Source organism: Vicugna pacos, chromosome 21 (genome assembly GCF_048564905.1).
Source record: "Vicugna pacos chromosome 21, VicPac4, whole genome shotgun sequence".
Lineage (NCBI taxonomy): Eukaryota > Metazoa > Chordata > Mammalia > Artiodactyla > Camelidae > Vicugna > Vicugna pacos.
The window spans coordinates 18,231,161-18,250,902 of NC_133007.1; the positions used below are offsets into that span (position 1 = coordinate 18,231,161).

The 19,742-nt window shown below is 48.4% G+C and overlaps 1 protein-coding gene across 1 annotated transcript in view; it reads left to right on the forward strand.

Annotated features, from left to right (window-relative positions):
• The window catches only part of LMX1A (LIM homeobox transcription factor 1 alpha), a 131,426-nt gene that overhangs the window by 77,507 nt on the left and 34,177 nt on the right, over positions 1-19,742 (forward strand). The window contains exon 4 of the mRNA XM_072946215.1: positions 13,803-14,035. Within this exon, the coding sequence (XP_072802316.1) occupies positions 13,803-14,035 (233 nt within the window). The remainder of the gene's footprint in view (positions 1-13,802; positions 14,036-19,742) is intronic.

Genomic DNA, 19,742 nt, shown 5'->3' on the forward strand with positions numbered 1-19,742 from the left:
GGAATGAGTGAGGGTCCCTTCCCCAATGTGGTTGCCACCCTCACGCTGGCGCTGCTGCTTCTGATGAGCGGATGAGGCTGGTTGGAGCTTCAGCCACCGGCGTAACCGGATCTCTGTGGGCTCTTGAAAAATGGAGTTCTCTTCAGCAGCAAATGTTTGCAATTAACTTTAACATATGGTGGAATTTGTTTTTGTGTCCGTAAAGGATGATAGGCAGCGAGGATCTGGCAGGGAACGCGCCCAGCTCGTCACGCCCTGGGCCTAGCTGGTGGGCGGAACCTCCCCACTGGATTCAGATCACTGACACGCTCGGCGCGCTGAGTGGTCATCGATGGGTCAGCGGGGGCCCTGGGCGCTCCCTCTGGCTTGGTGCCTCCTCTTCCTTCCAGGTGTTTCTGTCTGCTCAGCAGCAGGCCGAAGTGTGGTTCTCTTCCTTTTTATGATGACCTCAGTGACCTTTGCTTCTCAGGTTTGATCACTGCCCAGCTCTGTGTTCTTGAGGCATTGTTCCTTCCCGGTCGGGTGTCCTGCAGGATCCACAGGCTTTGATCGGCATAGGATGCATAGATCAGGTCCATGACCAAACCCCAGGTGAACTCTCTGACTTAGTGGATATTGAGCTGCAAGTAACGTAAAAGTGACCGACCAGGGGTTTAAACCAGCAGGAGAGTGATTTTCACTTAACAGAAACTGGGAGGGATGAATTCCTATGTTGGTCTGGAAGTTCAACCCTGTCGTCAGGGTTCTCTCCGGATTCCTACTCTCTGTCTTCCGTGCGTTGACTCCATCGTCCTGCTTGGGTACCCGGTGTAGTGCCATGCCATGTAGTCACGGGCAGGATGAGACTGTGAATAGGGACACAGCAGGGTTTGCACATTCCTGCTTCTGCCTCACCTTCCAGCTCTTAATGCTTGTTCTCCAGGAGCATGTAAAGTTGGCCGATGGCTGCCATATTGGACAGCACAGACATAGGATATGTACATCACTGCAGAAAGATCTAGAGGGTCACTCAGGGAGGTGTCTGGTGGGGCTGAAACCCTGATGTCCCTGGGTACAGGGGCGGTCCCCACATTTATTCTGTTAGTTTGCCAAACTCTGACCTGGTGATCACTCGTGTGGGGATGGACGTGCAGAGCGGTCCACACAGGCTCTGAGAAGCTGGTTCTCAGCAGGATACTCCCATGCACCCCTGCTCTCAGCACTGGGACAGGTAACACCCTCTGGAGCCAGTCTCCAAATGGAGAGTCTAGATCCACTATCTTGCCCTCTTTTGTCTCCAACCCTCCAACGGACTGAGTGTGCTTGAAGAGATAATGGAGTAAATGATGAAACAAGAAGTCCATCTCTGAGTAGCTCTCGGTGAGCCTTTGGTGGCTCAGCCAGGGGTGAGGTAATGAGTCTAGACTCTTGAAGAGGCCATATGCCTGAGCTTTTGGGGATTTCTCTCTGTCCTGTTCTCTGACTTTGGGTCCAGTATAGAGAAAGCACGGCTCCCCTCCTGAGGATTCTTTTTGCTTGTCATATAGTCTTTGAAATAGCTTTCAAATTTTTTTGTAAAAATAGGAGGCACGTCTAGCCCTGAAAGCCAGGTTATACGGATAACCAGGGACTGTTTTACAAACTGTTTTTAGAGCTATCCCCTCATTTGCTGCTGAAAACCAGTGATGTGGGTATCATTCACCCCATCTTTCAGGTGAAAGATTCAGGCTCAGAGAGGTTAATTAACTTGACCGAGGTCACACAGATAATACGTGGTAGAGTGGGATCTCAAACTCGAGCCTTTCAGTGCTCTTTCCACTACACTCTCATTGCCCTTTAAATGATATTATTAAAAGATATTTTAACATCCCTCCCACATTACTTCCTATTTGTAGATATTGGCGGTAGATGTGGGAATATTTACAAGCCACCCCACTGAGACGGTGACAGTATCTCTCAAAGCCGTTCCTAAGACCTCAGTGTTTTGCATGTTGTGTAAGGTGCAGGGCTTGGTGTATTCAGTCTCTCCACTCACTCCCGAGCCGGCTGCTCCGCCACTCATGACTGTGGCTTCAATGTTAGCCCAGGAACATCACAGGGAGAGTAAAGGTCTGAGGCAAAGGAAAATTATTTGGCATATTCATGGTCAAATATTAGCGCTTTGATTTGTGTGATGTTTTGACTTAAGCGTGGCTTTCCTTGTGATTAGATCAAACAATCCAGAGTGGTCCAGACTCGGGCTCCTTTCAGTGTGGATTTTACCTGCAGCACCCAGGAGGCTTACCTTGCTCTGAGTTAAGGCCGGTGCTCACTCCACGTGTGCGCTGGACCCCGTGGGATCCCTAGTCCTTCACTTGTGGATGTCACTCCAGCTCCCGCGCTTCTCCCCCCACCCCCGTACACCCTGAAGACTCCTCTCAGACCACATCATTCTTATCGGCGGACATTCCACCATTACTCCCATTAAAACCATCCTTTGTCCCTATATTCCCCTCCATCCATCACCCCCTTTCTCTGTGCCTGTTCACAAAACTCTTTGAAAGAGCTGTTTCTCTTGCATCTCCATGTCCTCCACTCCGCCGAGCACCCCCTGCAGCCATGCCCCCTCCCTCCCCTCCACGTGTCCGAGCCCCGTGGTGGTCAGTGCTCAGTCCTCATCTTCCCAGATCTGTTAGCAGCGTTTGATGGGTTCATCCCACCTGTTGCCTTGAAACACTCACTTCACTTGGCATCCACTCCACTTTCCTGTTTTTGCTCCTGTCTCCTGCCAACTTCTTCTCAGTCTCCGTCTCCTCTTACCTGGAGTATTTTGGAAACTTCCTATTGGCTCTCCTCCTTTTGACCTTGCACTCCACACAGATAGCCCTCAACACAGCACTGATAATGATCCCATTAAAACTCCATCCTAGGTATATTCCCCAAAGAATTGAAAACAGGTACTCAGGCAAGTTCATGGATACGCGTGTTCTTAGCAGCACCGTCCCCAGTAGCCAAAAGGTAGAAATAGCCCAAATGTCCGTCAGTAGATGAATGGATAAATAAATGTGGTGTAGCCATCCAGTGGAATATTACTCAGCCATAAAAAGGAATGGGGTTTTGATACATGCTTCAAGGTGGATGAACATAGTAGACATGCTAAGTGAAAGAAGCCAGACACAAAAGGACACGCACTATATGGGTGCATTGATACTCTGTATCCAGAACCGGTGTATCAATAGAGACAGAGCACGGCTTGGTGGTTGCCCACATTTGGGGGCAGGGGAGGATGGAGGAGAAATGGATTAATGTGTAAAGGGTTTCATTTTGGAGTGAGGGAAGTGTTTTGGAATGAGATAGATGTGGTGCTTGCACAACACTTTGAAGGTACTGAATGCATCTGAATCGTTCCCGTTAAAATACCTTATGTGAATTTCACATCAGTGAATTAAAAAAAAAAAAGGAACTTCATCTAGCAGGTCACTTTTCTGCAAAACACTCTCCACTGGTGCTTCAGGGTGGGGAGTTGAAGTCCCCGCTGTCACCTGCAGGGTCCTCTGTGGCCTGTCCAGCATCTCCCCTGTGACTTCTCCTGTTACGGCTCTTGGCACTTTCGCCCTTGCCACGTCATCCAGCCCCACTGGGCTCCATGCTCTTTCCCCAACATGCTGGTCGTGCTTCTGCCCCAGGGCCTCTGCACCTGCTGTTCTCTCTGCCTGGAATGCTCTTCCCACAGCTAGTGGTAAGGCTCACTGCTCACCAGCTCCTTCAGATCTTTGCTCAAACATCAGCTGCTCAGTGAAAATTAACAACTCCGCACCCTGGCACGTCCTATCCTCTTTTCTGCCTTCCTTTTAATCCACTGCCCTCATTGGACGTTTTATCTGGTGTCTGTCTGTTTTCAATCACATGTAAACTCCAAGGGCTGGGATTTTGCCTGTTTTGTTCACTGTTACATTTCTAGCACCTAGAACAGTGCCTTGATATGAGCAGCTAGAATCGTACACACTCAATAATTATTTATTCAATGTATGAATAAAACCCTTTCCAGAGTGATCTATCATTTGGACTTCCCAACTTCCTTTTCAAGATTTGCTGATTGTAAGGACCTTGTGTCCCTTTGTGAGAGATGCTGCAAAATTCATTATTTTTCCCCGCCGCGTGCCCATAAATTAGATGGTCACCACCTTTAATTTGTTTCCTGGTTAGTAAATGCCCTCCTAATGGGTGTGGTGGCTTCCAGTTTTTAATGGGTGGGGAGAGAGGTGAAGGATAAAAGGGTAAACTTTTGAAGGGTAAAAATGAAAACAAGAAATAAAACCTGTCTTACGTTCATTGGGTCAGACTTTGTTGAAACCTTTCTGGAGCTCTGAAGACACGTGAGTCTAGCTTGAAGGCAACACAGTCTTCTGGGAAAGAGGCTGCATCAGGGATTCAGGACACCTGGCTTTTTGACTTCAGACTGTGCCACTGCTGGATTTGGGGAGTGTGCACAGGGTACCCCACAGGGATGCCTCACCTGTGAGGAGGATAATAGAATCAGGTAATTATTCTGGTAAATACTGTTCCATATTACACATGCGTAAAGACTCCTGCACCAGTTTATTCTTTTTTCCCACCCCTTAACAGAGGCACTGCGGACTGAACCCAGGACCCCTCATGCATGCCAAACACACACTCTATTACTGAGTTATATCCTACCCTGCCCCCAGCCCATTTATTTTTAAAACTTTTGTCCTCTTATTCGAAATAAAGAAATCAGTACCCCACCCCTGCAATTTCTCAGATCATTTAGAAAGAAAAAAGGGAAAAGAATCAGGTAATAACACCAGACGCCTCCCCACCACCACTTACTTCAGAGCTGAGATGTTCTGTAGGAATGCACGTGCTTTGACATCTTTGAAATAAAGGCATTCTGGAAATTCAGGTTATCTGGAGACCTTTCCCACCCCTCGCGTGGAAAGGGAAAGTCCTACATGGGGCTCCCTTTGGCTTTTATGCCATGATGGGAGATGTTTACTGGCAGTCAATGTATGCCTTTCCTTGTCTCCCCCAAAAGAGTGAGTGATCTCTGAGAAGAGGTGTTACACGTGGGAGCAACTGGCAATGTTTTGAATGTTATGTACTGCTTACTGCAGCAGGTGATTTAGGAACAGAACCACTGGTCTGCAGAATCCATCAAGTTCCTAATACAGGGCTGTTGGTATCGGTTGATTTCTATGGGGTGCTTTTGGATTGTGACCATGTAGTTTGTTTTTTTTTGGACGTATAGCACAGTGGTAATAATGAAAAGTGATGGTGACAAAAGCAAATTGGATTCATGAAGAGCTCGGTGTTGCCCCCTGCTGGGATCTCAGAATCTTTCCCATCAAAGCATCATCAATAATGTCCTTGTCCTTCATACCGTTATTACACACACACACACAGCCCAGGGAACATACATTCTTTGTGAGCGTATACATTGTACTGGCCACGTGCCATCCAGCCAAGCCAAAAATTGTGGAACAATAGGAATCTGTGCCCAGAATCTCAGCTAAAAATATCTCATTCCCTTTGCTCTGTTCTTTGCTGGGTGTGTTTAAGAGCGTCCCAGGAGGCTAATGAGGTTGAAGGCAAAGGAAGACTGACATTTTCAAAGGAAACCAAACCTTTAACTCCCTAAAAAGGAAACATGTATTTTCCTTTGTGTCTGTTTCATGTTTCTTGTCATTTCTCGCATGTCCGTGTGACCATATGGAAAGTCTATAATGCAAGTTGTGCCACCCTGGCTTGGGTGATTGGAATCCACGGCTTCACCGCAGTCTTTCGCTCTCTGGCCTGACTCGCAGGCAGCTCCCCAGGATTCTGCAAGGAAAAGGGAAGGGAAAGAGAGAGCCGCTCAGCAGGAGAGACTCACTGTCTGACCCACGCTGTCCACTCATTCAGCTGGTTGGGGCACAGAGCCTGGGCGACACATTTCTACCCCTTGTTGGGCTATGTTATAACCTTTTTATTTTTGATCATTAACTGAGCCCCAGGCGCTGGCTGGTCCCCTCGATAGTTTTAACTTTCTCGGTGGTCAGGGGTCGTCATGGCTCCTTCTCTAGCCTTACTTTCTTTCCATCTTTAAAATGAAGGGAGAGGGGGACTGATCTCTTGGGGTTGGGGAGGGGGGCGTCTGACAGTCTGGGGCCCCAAGCAAGACTACGGGCATCTCAGCGTAGGTCCAGACCGTGGTCGGCAGCCTTAGGGAGAAGCAGTCATCTGAGAACTGAAGTGATACTGGGAAAGCGTCTGTTCCAAATATTTGTCAGATAATGTCAGCATTAACCAAATAGCAACTGTTGGCTCTGGCCGGCCGAACACGGAGCTGCTGACTTCCTGCCCAGATGCTGAGGGTGAGGTAGTGAAGGTGGGTGTTGGTCAACACTGGTTGGCTAATGTCAATATTTACCTTGGGTTGGGGGGACCATAGTCATGGTTGCCTGAATGAAATGCACCCTACTTCCTCTCGAGTGTTTGTGCTTTCATTTTTGTCTGTTGGTCTCTTCTCCAAGAACATACAAAAGGCTTGCTGAAGTTTGATTTAATTTGATCTAGTAATGAAGATCAGAGCCTAGAGATCCACATGAAGTTCTATTTTGGGCTCAGTCAGCTGTCTTGAAATAAATGATGTTATACCAATACTTACACGGGCAGGTATGTTAAATGGATTTCAATAAAGGGGATTAATAGCTCTCTTATTCAGAGCAGCTAGTCTGTATCCGATCCTTCAAATATATCATCTTATTTAACCTCCAGAACATCTTGCAAGAGAGTTATGATCTCATTTTATAGATAAAGAGACTGAGGCACCAAGAGAGTCTGAAACTTGCTCAAATTCTCAAAGGTGGGATCAAGACTTGAACCCAGGTTGTCAGACGTCAGAAGCCCCTGCTTGTCTCACGCTGCCTTGCTGGCCCTGGAGCAGAGTCTCTGCGAGAACAGGAAAAGTACTTAGTCCGCCACTTGGAGGTAAAAGCTGCCCATTGCCAGTGACATTTGCCGTCAGTGGTGAGCCATGTGCATTACCCTGCACTTCTCGGTGAAGCCAGCGCCTCACGGAGCCTCTGGGACGTGCAGACATCACACGTAGCAGTTCTCATCCCATTGTATGGTCCTTCTCACAGCTCCCCAGGAGCCCCGGGGAGATAGGGACTCTGATTGGCTCCGCCAGCCACTTATTGTTTTCCATTTTCTCCCCACTGCAGAGTGTTGTGACTGTCTCCTATAGAAGATCCTGCCACTCCTATTGTCCCTGCAGACTTTCCCACCGCCCCAGGACCACAGGCTCAGTTGCTCATTGTGGTGGTGTTGGCTCAGCCTCAAGGACAGAGACCTTGAGCCAGCTGACAAGGTTGCACGTGTCACTACTTCTAAGGCCACAAGCCATGCTTTTGGTTCCCGATACTTTTGAATCCTCCTCTCTCTCACCATCTCTCCTTCTTTTTAGCCACATGGTCTCCCAGACGCCCAGCAGCAGATTTTCCCGACAGACAGTTTTGGCTTAGGGCCAATCCCTGTCTCAGTGCCTGGATGACCTCAGTTACCAAGTCAACATGGCACTTAATGAACGCTGCTATGCTGCCCCCTGGTGGAGAGGGTGGAAACTGAGTAATATGCAGATTTCTGCCTTTTCAAGACCTGTACCACCACCCTCTCCTAGTTTCTAAACCAAAGGGTTCCTACACCTGATTAAAACTTAGTTTTGTCAGTGCGAGCGGAAAGGCGGCATGATTTGTAGTCGTCTGCCTTCCAAGGCTAAAAGCGGCACTGACTTCTTATTTTGATGGGAACAAACAGCATACAGCCACTTGGCCTCGAGCTGGAATTAGGGTTTCTCACGCTCATATTTTGTCTTTCATCCTCCCACTTTACTGTCTATGGTGTGGAGGCCTTGAGAAGCTCCCTTGGAAGTCTGCAGTGCTCTGGCTCCAGGTTAATGAAGAGCTCAGTCTTTCCAAACATGCTCTTGGTTCAGGAACCCTCTGAAATGTCATCATGGTGGGCTCCCCTTCTGTTCCTGCTCAGTCTTCACGGGTCTCAAAGCCCCTGCCCTGGGATAGATCTGGGTTTGCGTGAGACTGCCGTGGTCTCCGGTCTTTCTGTCTATGGGAAGTTGTGTCCTCAGCCTGGCGGGTAGGCATGAGGATGAGACAGAATCTTTCGTCTGGTTTCTAGAGGTCAGTAGAGCAGGCGGTGAAGAGATTAGAGGGAGCCAGGGGAACTCATGGGTGAAAAAGTCAGCTGTATTGATACTGAGAAGAAAATTAAGCCTCAGTTAACCTCTTGGATTTTACTTTGATGCATAGAGAGAAAGAAGGCATTTCATCCAACCATGCCAGCGCTGCTAGTTGGGTAAAGGCAGACAAATCCGGTGTGGACAGGCTACGTGCAAGCCCTAGCCGGGGCCAGTAAAGCAGGTGAGAACGCAGACCTGGTTCCATTTTACTGCCGGGACTGGCTTCCAAGTCCACAGCCGGAACTACCGAGAAGCTGATTGCTGACGTCCTTGCATTGTTCACAGCCCTGGTCCTAAGCAGTCCTTTTCTTTCCATGCTCTGCTATCTCATCCTGATTCTCCTGATCTCTGACGTTATGATCTGTCATCTCTCTCTCCTCCCCTTTTTTTTTTAACTAATTTCTCTCTCCTATTTCATAGCCAGCCTTTTCTACATCATAATCATCATCATCTTCAACATAGTTACCATTTTATTGAGGATTTACCATGTGCTAAGCACTATGCTAAGCAGTTCTAATGCATCAGTTCAGTTAATTCTCACTGTCACTCTGTGAGGTAGGTCCTTTTATTGTAGCCTGACCAACGGCACATAGCCAATAAGTGGTGAAATAGCGACTTGGATCTAAGTTTGATTACACCATGTTGCCTCCTTGTCTTACTGTTTCTACAACCCGGTCTCTCTGGGTGGGCTTCCTTGGGTCTTTCTGGGTCCAGCCTCACTGGCCTACATTTCTGCCTATGCCGTGGAAATTCCCCAGCAAATGGGGTTCTAGGAAGGGTTGTCTTGTTTCCCAATCTTTTTGGTATCAGAGCATGGTGGTGTTGGGTCAAAGAGCATTGTCCAGACACTGTTGTTCTTAACCTAAATCCATAGAGGACGCACCTCTTTTGGGGATCCCTTCAGATACCTCGGGGCCCAAGAGCTGAGTAGCTGAAGGGATGGACTTAGTGCCTGACTCCTGCCTGTTCATCTGCGTGTGGGCAGCAGAGCCTCAGGACCTCCTCCAGAGCCACGGGCCCTTCCGGGAAACCTCGCGGGAGCTGAGGCAGCCATCTAAGCGGCTTGATCATTTTGCCTATTTCTCCTCTGACAATAGTGCTAGAGAGGTTATAAGAGAGAAATTGGGAAAAAGAAGCTATGAGTCTGCTGTCCCAGAGTCTCTCTCTTTCTCTTGTGGAAGAGAAGCCTCATGAACCAAGCTGAGCTGAAATAAGGTGAGATTCTCTTTGAGTCCATATAACAATTTCATGTGCTCTTGTCTCACAAATTTAGTGACGTAAGAAATGTCAGAGACACCAAAATTCCTGGCACCAAATGAGTGTTCAGTAAATACCAGTTTCCTTTTTTCTGTCTGTTACAAGCTTCTTTTTCTTTGCAGTAAAATAACTTGGGGGATGAAATAGATTCTGATGGTGAGGACCCCAATGTCTAGGCTGGTGACCGATTTTCTTGAGCTCACATAACCAGCACGGAGCCCAGGTGCCCACACGGTGGCCTGGCTGCCCGCCGTCTTTCCGCTGGAACCTCCACAGGACAGGATGTGCCATCGCTTCCTAGAGGTCTGGCCTCTATCTTGATCGCCTGAGACTTGTTCTGTAGGAGTTTTTCACGTGTCAGGCCTTTGTATCTGCTTTTAAAACATCCTCATCTCCTTTGCTGCAGAGTAGGGTCCCCAGCCCTGTAATAAAAGCATGAATCATAAAAATGGGAGGGAGTTAAGAGATTATCCAGCGTGGTGAGATTTCAATGTTCCCCTAGGGCAAACTGCTTTCTTCAAACAAAATCTTTTCTAGAGATAGATAGATAGATAGATAGATAGATAAATAGATAGATAGATAGAGAAATAAAGAAAATTCTTTCTAGAAATATATATATATTTATACTAACTATATAGATGGGGAGAGAGAGAGAAAGGATGGGAATGAGTTGTTGGTTTTAGCTGGTGTGTGTATGTATGTTTTGTATGTCTTTGTGTTCATACATACATTATAATCTTTTTTGGCCTTAGCTGTTTTGTTTAGATATATATTACATCTATATATGTGATTATATATATACATATGTGTATGTGTGTGTGTGTGTACATAGATCTGTGAACAGCATGGTTCTGGAAGATACTTGTTTGGAGAATTACCCCTGCAAGGGTGTGTCCTGCTGAGACACTGTCTGGAGACCTGGATTCAGGTGCAGGCAGGGTGGCCTCTCTGGCTGAGAGGTGTGACGTGAGGAGGCTTGGGGAACTTTCTAAGACTGACCCCTTGCTCAGCCTCTAACTTCTTGATGAAGCGCACTGATCTAGGGCAGTACTTTCCCGTTACAGTTAAGAAAACGGAGGCCCAGGGAAAGATGGGGGCTTTTCAGAGGCCTCTGGGTTAAAGAAGAACCTTTGAGCCCAGGTCTTCCTCCTGCAAGTCCTGTGCTCTTTCCCTGAATCGGGTCACCTTTCCTTTCCTTCTTGGCTGCCCTCCAGGGCGCCTCATACAGGGCAGTTACGAGAAACACTCCTTCCCTCGCATGATCTCGGTGCACTGTGGCGAGAGGATGCGCCTTGTCTAAGGTGTGTGTCTGTCTGGCGGCCCCGCGACGCGTGTGTCCCCGCGTTCATCTCCTGAGTCACTCTTTAGAGAAGAAGTCAGGCCCTGTCAGAGCTGGGCGGAGTCAGCAGAAGGACCCCTGCTGCTGAGGAAGAAGGATTCTCTTAGGACAGGGCCCAGGAAACTCAACATGGAGAGCCACCTTTGGAGCAAAAACAAACAAACAAACAAATATTCACAAAGGTGAAAAGATGGAGGCGGGGCAGATATAAGTAACTCAGAATTGTGCTCTACCTTATTGGTCACAAAGTTCCTCCTCATACCTGCTCTCATTTGATCCTCAGTGATCCAGGAGTGTAGGCATCGTTACTGCCTCCTACACGTCTGCAAACTGAGGCTGCAAAGGATCAAGTGATGGGCTCTGAGTCACACTGACTGGACGTCGCGACTCTCACTGCAACTCCAGCCTGCACGTCTAGGAGCTTGTGGCTGTACAAGGAGGGGTGGAAGCAAGGGGCTGCATGGAATTTCAGCCAGTCTCTACTCCCTTGCCTGGTAGAGGGGGAAGGAGAGGGATGTGGGGGGAGGGGGAGGGAAGGGCGAGAAGGAAGATTCGGTGGCCCTCAGTCTGAGCCAAGTGGATGGGGCTCTGCTTTGGCCCATGCTGGCCAGTCCCCTCCTACTTACCCTCAACACACCCTCCTGTGGTCACGTGCGTGGAGCCTGCTTCGTGCTGGAGAACGTGAGCTCCCTGAGGACAGGGCAGCCTTGTACACACCCCATCCTCCTGCCTGCCCCCCAGAGGGCGTGCAGTAGGGGAGGGGGAGCTGACAGAGAGCTCGGGCCGCTGGGACAGGCTCCACACTGGGTGCCTCCCCTCCAGCTAGATCCTGTCATTCTCCTGTTACAGGTGAGGGAATTAGATGCAGCGAAGAGACAAAGAACTATTTGAAGGGCTTTCAGAGGTAGGCAAGTTTTTAACGATGGGCGACGTGGAGAGTTGTCATGCCTGTCTAGAAGAGCTAGACATTTCTGGAAGCCGTGCTCAGCTTTCCAGGGCACAGCCGGGCTGCCAGGCTCCGAACCCAGAGTGAGGTCTCATTAGCATTCAGAGGGGGAAGTCGCCATGGGGGCCGCCATCCAGGGCATTGGGAAGAGACAGGCTGTGTTTTAATTACGACCTGGACTTTGGAACAAATCCTTTTCTCTGCTTGTCTGAGCCTTAGAGAAAACAACTTGTGGGAAGTGTGTAGTCGGCAGCTGGGTCCACAGTGGTACCCGTCCAGCTGTGTACACATCTGGCACACAGGTGGTGGACGGCGTGTGCCTTTGCTCCTTGGGTTGCTCCGGGGTGAGCGAGGGTAACGAGAGCCAAGGCAGCAAGGAGAGGTCGACCTGGTCTTTACCCAGAGTCGGGGGGAGCCGATGGAGAGAATGGAGAGGAACAGGACTGCCCCCCTCTTCCCGGTCTGTATCCTCACTGATCGTGACCATTTCAGGATTTGAGCCCAGGCGACTCCCGCCACTTCCCCTGGCCCTTCCTGAGTCAACGTGGTGGGATTTCTTTGTTGAGCTCACCCTAACCATCCCTTGTCCACCTTGGGGGAAACTTTTGGAGTGGAGGATGCAACGAAGGAGGGAGGAGGAAGAGGAGGAGATTGACAGGCAGGAGCTAGACATGCACGGATGTCACCACCTGTGGCTGTGGATTCTCAAGGACGTGTGAGAGCCTTTGCCTTGAGTCTGTTTAACAGGTCATTCCGGGGCACGGGGAGGAGAAGGAGGGCTTGGGGACAAAGGGCCTTTGCCTGGCGCCTGTTACAGCACTGATGAGTTTGCTCCGGTTGGCAAACAGTGTCTAGGGACTCGGGGCCGGGGATGAGCTGGGTGGATTTTCTGTCCGAGGCACGACACCCAGCTTGGGGGCAGGGAGTAAGGGCTGTGCTTCAAGGGCCCGAGGTGCCCTGAGGTCCAGACATGGACAACACAGCCACATTGGGCAGCTGGAGGAAGGGAGAGGGCAGGGGCAGGGCTGTGGTACCCCGAGTTCTGTTTTGGGGCTGTCACATCCTTTGTGAGTGTTGAAAGAGCCATGTTAGCCCTTGGCACTGCTCCCCAACCCTCACCCCGCTTTCTGAGATTGAGAGGCAGAGGGAAGGCAGGTCAGGGAGGGTGTTTCTGATGTGCTTCTGATGGCCGAGGGCAGGGAGGATTGGAGTAGGGGCCCAAGGCCTGGGTTAGGAGGGAGACAGCACATGCACGTCTAATCCTCAGCTGTGCTGGAGTCACCTGCAGGCTGGCCTCTGTCCAGGGAGGCTGTTCCCCGGGAGATTCGCAGGAGGCAGCTTCTATCCATTCCCCAAGCCTTGGCTCAGTTTCTTAGACGTATCTATCTCTCCTGTTAGCCTGAGCTCACTTCTGGAAGGGATTTTCTTTTATTCACCTGTACATCACTAGTACCGACTGCCTCTGCTTGGCCTGGATAGGCGCCCTCTGTGTGGCTGCTTGAAAGTGAGTGAAATGAGATAAGAGTTAAGTCCTGAGAGCTGGGCGGGATCCACTGAACGTCAGGCTGGGGAGCCGGGATGCAGTTTGTCTCCCAAAAACTAGATTACACCTCAGAATGCCCTGGGGAGCTTGTTAAAAATTCACATTCTAGGGCCCGCCCTTTTGCATGCTGATCAGAATGGGCCCGGATCTTTTAGTTACTGTTATTTTGTTTAATAATCAGCCCCCTGGAAACTCCGGGCGCCAGTCTGTAGAGCACCCTTTGGGAACCCTGTGCTGTGGACCACGCCAAATACACCCGGGCTTTAGCTCACGCTTCTTCCAGTGCCTCTGACGCTGCTTCTCTTAAGCCTTTGAGAGAGTGACTCAGCTGAATTCCTCGGTTCAACCTCAGGGAATAGAACATCTGGATTTAAAGTCTGTTCCATTCCAAGTGTCCTTCTCCTCATTCTGGAAGTTCCTCTCGCTATTGACTTGAGGGGAGACCTGGGTCCCAGCTGGATCTTCCTCACAGACCTTGCTTTCCTTTCTCTCCTGCTGCCAGGCTGTTTGCTGTCAAATGTGGCGGCTGCTTTGAGGCCATCGCACCCAACGAGTTTGTTATGCGGGCCCAGAAGAGCGTGTACCACCTGAGCTGCTTCTGCTGCTGCGTCTGCGAGCGGCAGCTCCAGAAGGGCGATGAGTTTGTCCTGAAGGAGGGGCAGCTGCTCTGCAAAGGGGACTACGAGAAGGAGCGGGAGCTGCTCAGCCTGGTGAGCCCAGCAGCATCAGACTCAGGTGAGTGCCGCGGCGGGCAGGGGGCACGGGGTGGGAGAGTGGAGTGCGGTGGCGGCAGTCTGCGTTGCTTTCTCCCTAGAGGGCCAGCCTCCAGGGCAGCCTTGTCCCATGGCAAGGCAGCACTGTGCATTCCAGGAAGTTTCTCTGTAAGCTCAGAGTAAGCTCTTATCAGTCAGGTATCATCATGATGATGCTGCATAACAAATTACCCCCAAATTCCATGGCATACAACGGTAAACACTTAGTCACACATTCACTTGTCTCTGGGTTAACAGAAGTGGCTCCGCTTTAGGCTGAATGTCTTCAAGTTGCCTGGAAACTGCCCATCTCAGCTGAGTTTAGCTCTAGGCTGTAAACCAGGTTCAAGTTTGCTCTGTGTGATTCAGTCTGGAGCCCAGGCTTGAGAAGCAACAGCTGCAGAGTATGGTCTCCTCTTGGCAGTGGCAAACATGCAAGAAGGCATGCTCAAGCATAAAGCACATGTCAAGCCTCTGCTCATATCATGTCTGCTAATGTTTCACTGGCTGAATCAAATTAGAAGATGAAACCCAAAGTCCAAGCGGGGAGAGATACAGTGCACGTACCACACAGCCCTGCCGGGGTAGAGGTGCATAAAGCTGTTCAAGGGACTGATGAACTGGAACCAATAATCCCGTCTGCACAGTCACTAGCCTTTGTTTTCTCATCTGTCAAGTGGGAAAGCAGCAATCTGTCTAAGGCTTGGTGGGTCACATAAAGAAAGGGTCTAGACTAGCTGCGCCCACCCAAGACTCACCCACCCTCCCTGGGGAGGGAAAAGAGAGGAGATGGGAGAAGTTCGGAGACTTTTTAGAGCTGGTTTCACAAAGAGAGATTAAAACTGCCCACGTGGAAGCGTGGAATGCCTTCCCAGGGTGTCCATCTACAGGGCAGCGTTTGTCTTAGCCCAGCCTCCCTTTCCACCCAAGAATCTGTGAGATCCAATGAGGTGACATCCCTGTGCCCTTGCATGTCCTCGCCTTGCCAATTCCAGCCCGGCTCCACCTCCCTGACCCCGGCTTCCAAGGCCTCTGGAATCTCACTCTGCCCATCTCTCCAGCCTCGTGGGAGCCTCTGACCACTCTCCTCTGCACTCAGCACACAGCATTGTCTCCCACTTGCCTCCAAATCTCAAGAGTTTATTCCCACTCTGCCTCTCTCCCCTACTCTTTGGTCTCGCGAGCGTATCCTTTAAGCTTCTTTCTAGGGCCTGTCTCATTGAGAAGGACTCTTGTTCCCGCATGCTGGGTGAGTTCACCTTGACCTCTCCTGCCGCAGCGTGGGTCCCACTTGACTGCGGTCGCTTCTTTGGCTGTTTGCTGTTCCCGCCAGCGGGCTTAGCCCCATGAGGGACTGTGTGTGTCTTTTTTACCACTGTATCTGCAGAGCTTAGCACAGGCCCGGGCCACTGAGGGCGCTCGATACAGTCTTTGTTGCAGAATGAACAAAGCCCTGTGGCCTTGATGCTTGGGTCTGGGAGCTTTGGAGGCTGTCAGGCGGGGGCCTCATTCTGGCTGCACCACGTGGATCTGCGTGACTCTGGGCAAGTTTCAGAACCTCTCTCAGCCTCAGTCTCCACAACTGTAAATGGTGATCATCATGCCTAGCTGCTGGTTTTATTTGGGGGAGTGAAAATAAACGTCTGTCCACAGGCTGGTGTTCAGTAAGTGCCGGTGCTCACCGAGCCAAGTGCCTGCTGGTGGTGGCGTCTTCGCGGCAGGTGCTTCCTTTACCTCCCAGTGGGTTCTTCTTGCCTGACTCTGCTTGCAGCCTTAAGTAAGCTGACGCCAGGACGATCCCAACTCCTATCGGACTCATTGGTCTCAAGTTTTCCTGGATGTTTTAATTTGAGAGAAATTTCTCCCTGTGGGGAACACTGCCACTGACATATCGAATGTGTCACTGACGTATCGAATGTCTGACAATTGAATGGGGATAACTGGGCCCATCTGAAACTGAGCTTCATGGCCTCCACTTAGTAGAACGTCAGCTCATCCTGTCTTTCCCTTTAGGCTTTGTGCTGTGCCCACCCCCCTAGACCTCCTCTGCAGAATAGTCCAAAGCCTTCAAATTCCCAAGGGGCTTAGGTGCCATGGAGATCAGAGTACCAGCATGACCTTAGAAAGACACACACACCCAGAAAGACATACCACTCTTTCTCATGTGGAAATAAACACTGTGGTCTAGCCTCTCTTGATATACAATCGTATGAGTCTTGACCACTATTTTCCAATTACAGACTTTAGTGGGCTACAGACAGTATGAATCATTAGTGGCTTTCCCCCTCCTCATGTGCAAAGACAAAAAGAAGAAGCTGGGTCTAAGTAGCATGGAAAGAACAGTGTTCAGAGCTAGCAAACTGCAATGGGTCCACTTTTCTGACCTTTTCAGCAACACGTTTCGTAGTTCTGGGCATTTCTTTTTGAGGCTGATATTGACAAACTGGTGCTTCCCAGTTCATTTATTCATATATTTGTTCAGTTGACATATCTTTAATGCTTGCTTTTTGCCAGGCATGGCAGCGAGACATGAATGACAAGAGTGACGTAGGGGTGGGGAGGTCTCCAAACCATGTCAGATGAAGGAATTGTAGATATTTAGGCTAGAAAAGTAAAGACTAAATGAGAACATCATTGTCGCCTTCAAATGGTTGGAGCAGACCTATTTTTTCTTCCCTTGACATCAGAGAGAAGAATCAGAATTCATTAAATTCTTTAACAAGCCCATTGAGTACTTAGACTATAGATGAAAAGATAAAGGGAAGGAAATTTGGCTCAACATAGGGAATGTTACAGTGTCATTCTATAAGAGCTAATAAAGTCCCCGAGAGAGAGATAGATCTCCACTTGTTGAAACTATTATTGGGGAAGTGGGAGGGGAAGATGGTGCTAGAAGACCTCTGTGTCCCTTTCAGCTCTAAAAATCTGTCATTGTTTTTGCAGCTTTAAATGAAACGACATAAAAGTCTCAACCAGAATCAAAGATGTTCTCTGTACCACTCATTTTGTCAGTTATATAAACGTTGCCTGTCTTGCAGCATAAAGTGTCTTGTGCATCAAAGGACAGCCTCACTGATGAGAGGACCAGCTTCTAGAGAAGAGGGTAGTAACTTTTGACTCCTTTGTTCCCTTAACAAGGCTTAGCATGATGCCAACAGAGTAAGTGATCAGTAAGTACCTAATGAGTTGAGTTAGGTCTTCAAGGAAAGAAGTCCACCTCACATTAGGGGTTTTCAGAAGGCAAACAATTTTAGAATCTGTCCCAATACAAATCGTTTCTCCTCTCATTTCTGCCCTGAGCGCTGTACACATTGTAGGTGCTTCGTGAGTATCTGCTGGAATGAATGATTGAGTGACCTGTCATCTTTAATGTTTTTGCTGATGGCTTGGATGAAGACACCAAAGGCAGGTTTACTTGATCTGCAGATGACACAAACCTGGCGGGGAGGGCTGGTGGGACAGCTGATATTCTCAATGTTCAAAAAGATTTTGACAGGCTAACAGAGCAGCCCAAAGTCAGCAAGATGAAATCTAACCATGGAGTTCCAAAATTCAACAGTAATTATTATGGAACAGGGCCTCTTTTCAGGGAATTTCACATGGGGTTTTAATTGATTGTAAAGTCAATAGGAGCCAAAAGGCTATATGCTGCGCTACTAGACCTACAATGTCTCCAACATGTCATTATAGTTCCATTATTTTTTTTGCAATGGTCAGAGTACATTTAGGCTATTTGGTTTAATTTTAAATGATGCATTTCAGGACATCACTAACTAGAGTCTTCAGGAGCGTGGTTAGCTTGTTAAATGGTACATAGCTAAAGAAACTCCGTGTATTTAGCTTTTAAAAAACAAGGCTAAGGAAGGAATGAGAGTCACACCCAAGGATACCGATCCATGTAGTGAGGGTGAAATGACAAGTTTTGGTTCAACATAGGGTAGAACCATGTCCAGAAAGTGTGCAGGCTAGACTCCCTTTGTGGGAAATAAACCTGCTTGTCTCTTAACATTTTATGTATTTATTTTTAAATTTTTTATTGAAGTGTAGTTGATTTGCAATGTTAGTTTCAAGTATAAAGCAGAGTGATTTATTCATTTTTTTTTTAGATCCCACATAGAAGTGATATCATATGATATTTGTTTTTGACTTAACTTCACTTAATATGGTCATCTCTGGGTTCATCCATGTTGTTGCAAATGGCATTATTTCATTCTTTTTTTATGGCTGAGTACTTTTACATATATATATTAATTAATAAATAAATACATACATACGTATATATGTACATACTACATCTTCTTTATCCAGTCGTCTGTTGATGGACATTTTTGTTTTTTCTATGTCTTGGCTATTGTAAATAGTGCTGCTATGAACACTGGGGTGCAGGTGTCATTTTGAAGTAGGGTTCCTTCTGGATATATGCCCAGGAGCGGGATTCCTGGGTCATATGGTAAGTCTGTTTTTCGTTTCTTAAGGAACCCCCATGCTGCCCTCCATAGTGGCTTTCTTAACATTTTAATTCAAGTTGGTGGAAGACTAGAGTTAGTGACCTCACGGGCTGCCTAAACCTAGGATACATGGTTTTATAAATATGCTGACTCTTTCGACTTACACAGAAGCGCGTGGCACCTTTAGAGCTGTGTGGGACACCAAACTCAGGAGGTGCTCAGCTGCTGGATGTCCTTTTCTTGTGTGGCCAGAAAACCCTCTTTTGTCCTGGTCCCTGCCTTGCCAGTAGCCTTGAAGCAGCCTCTCAAAGCAGCAGAATGGAATTTTTAGCTAGAGTCAGACCATTTTCTTTGGGTTAACTGGGTAACGTGGATGCCAGGAGCCTCGGGGAGACACCTGGCAACAGTCGTGCCTGTGCCTCCTTGATAAGAGAATCTGGAGCAGTTGGTAGGCACATTAGAGGTTATCCAGTCCAGACCCCCACCAGATGTTTATCTAGCCTCTGTTTGAGTTTGTCTAACCACGGGGAGCTCTCGACCTCACATTCTCAGTGTGGATTGTCAGAATTGTTATGTCAAACCCTCATGTCCGTTTCCATGTGTACCCTCAACCTTGGCCTTGGTTTAGCTTTCAGGAGGAGCTCAGTCTCCCCAACATGTGGCAGCCCTTCTCGTTGAAGATGGAGACCCTTATACCCACTAAGTCTTCTCTTTTCCATTCCAGCTCTTCCTCATTCTTCCAACCATCCCTTAGAAGAAGCTCTTTGCTCTATCTGTAAAAATACTACATTCTCTTTAGAAGGTACCACCCAGAAGAGGATAAAGTCTTCTCTGTGTGCTCTGAACTAGCACCACGCTGTTATTACTGCTTGTCATAGACATCATATTTTATTGATGTGGCCCATGATTCGTTAGCTTTTTTTGACCTAGGAGAAGGGGTGAGGACTCGAGGGCTGATTATAGGCAATCATGGCTCCTGGCTGGTCCATGTTGCATTTTTAAATTACCTAGCTGTCTTATCTTCACATTTTCTTTCTTTCTTTTTTTTTAAATTTTCTTTTAGGGAGGAGGTAATTAGGTTTATTTATTTAATGAAAGTACTGGGGATTGAACCTAGGACCTCATGTACTCACGCTACGCAAGTACTCTACCACTGAGCTATACCTTCCCCCTCTTCACATTGTCTTTTAACATCAGAAGTCATCTGCGAATGTGCTGCACAGTGGTTTTTTAAAACTTTAA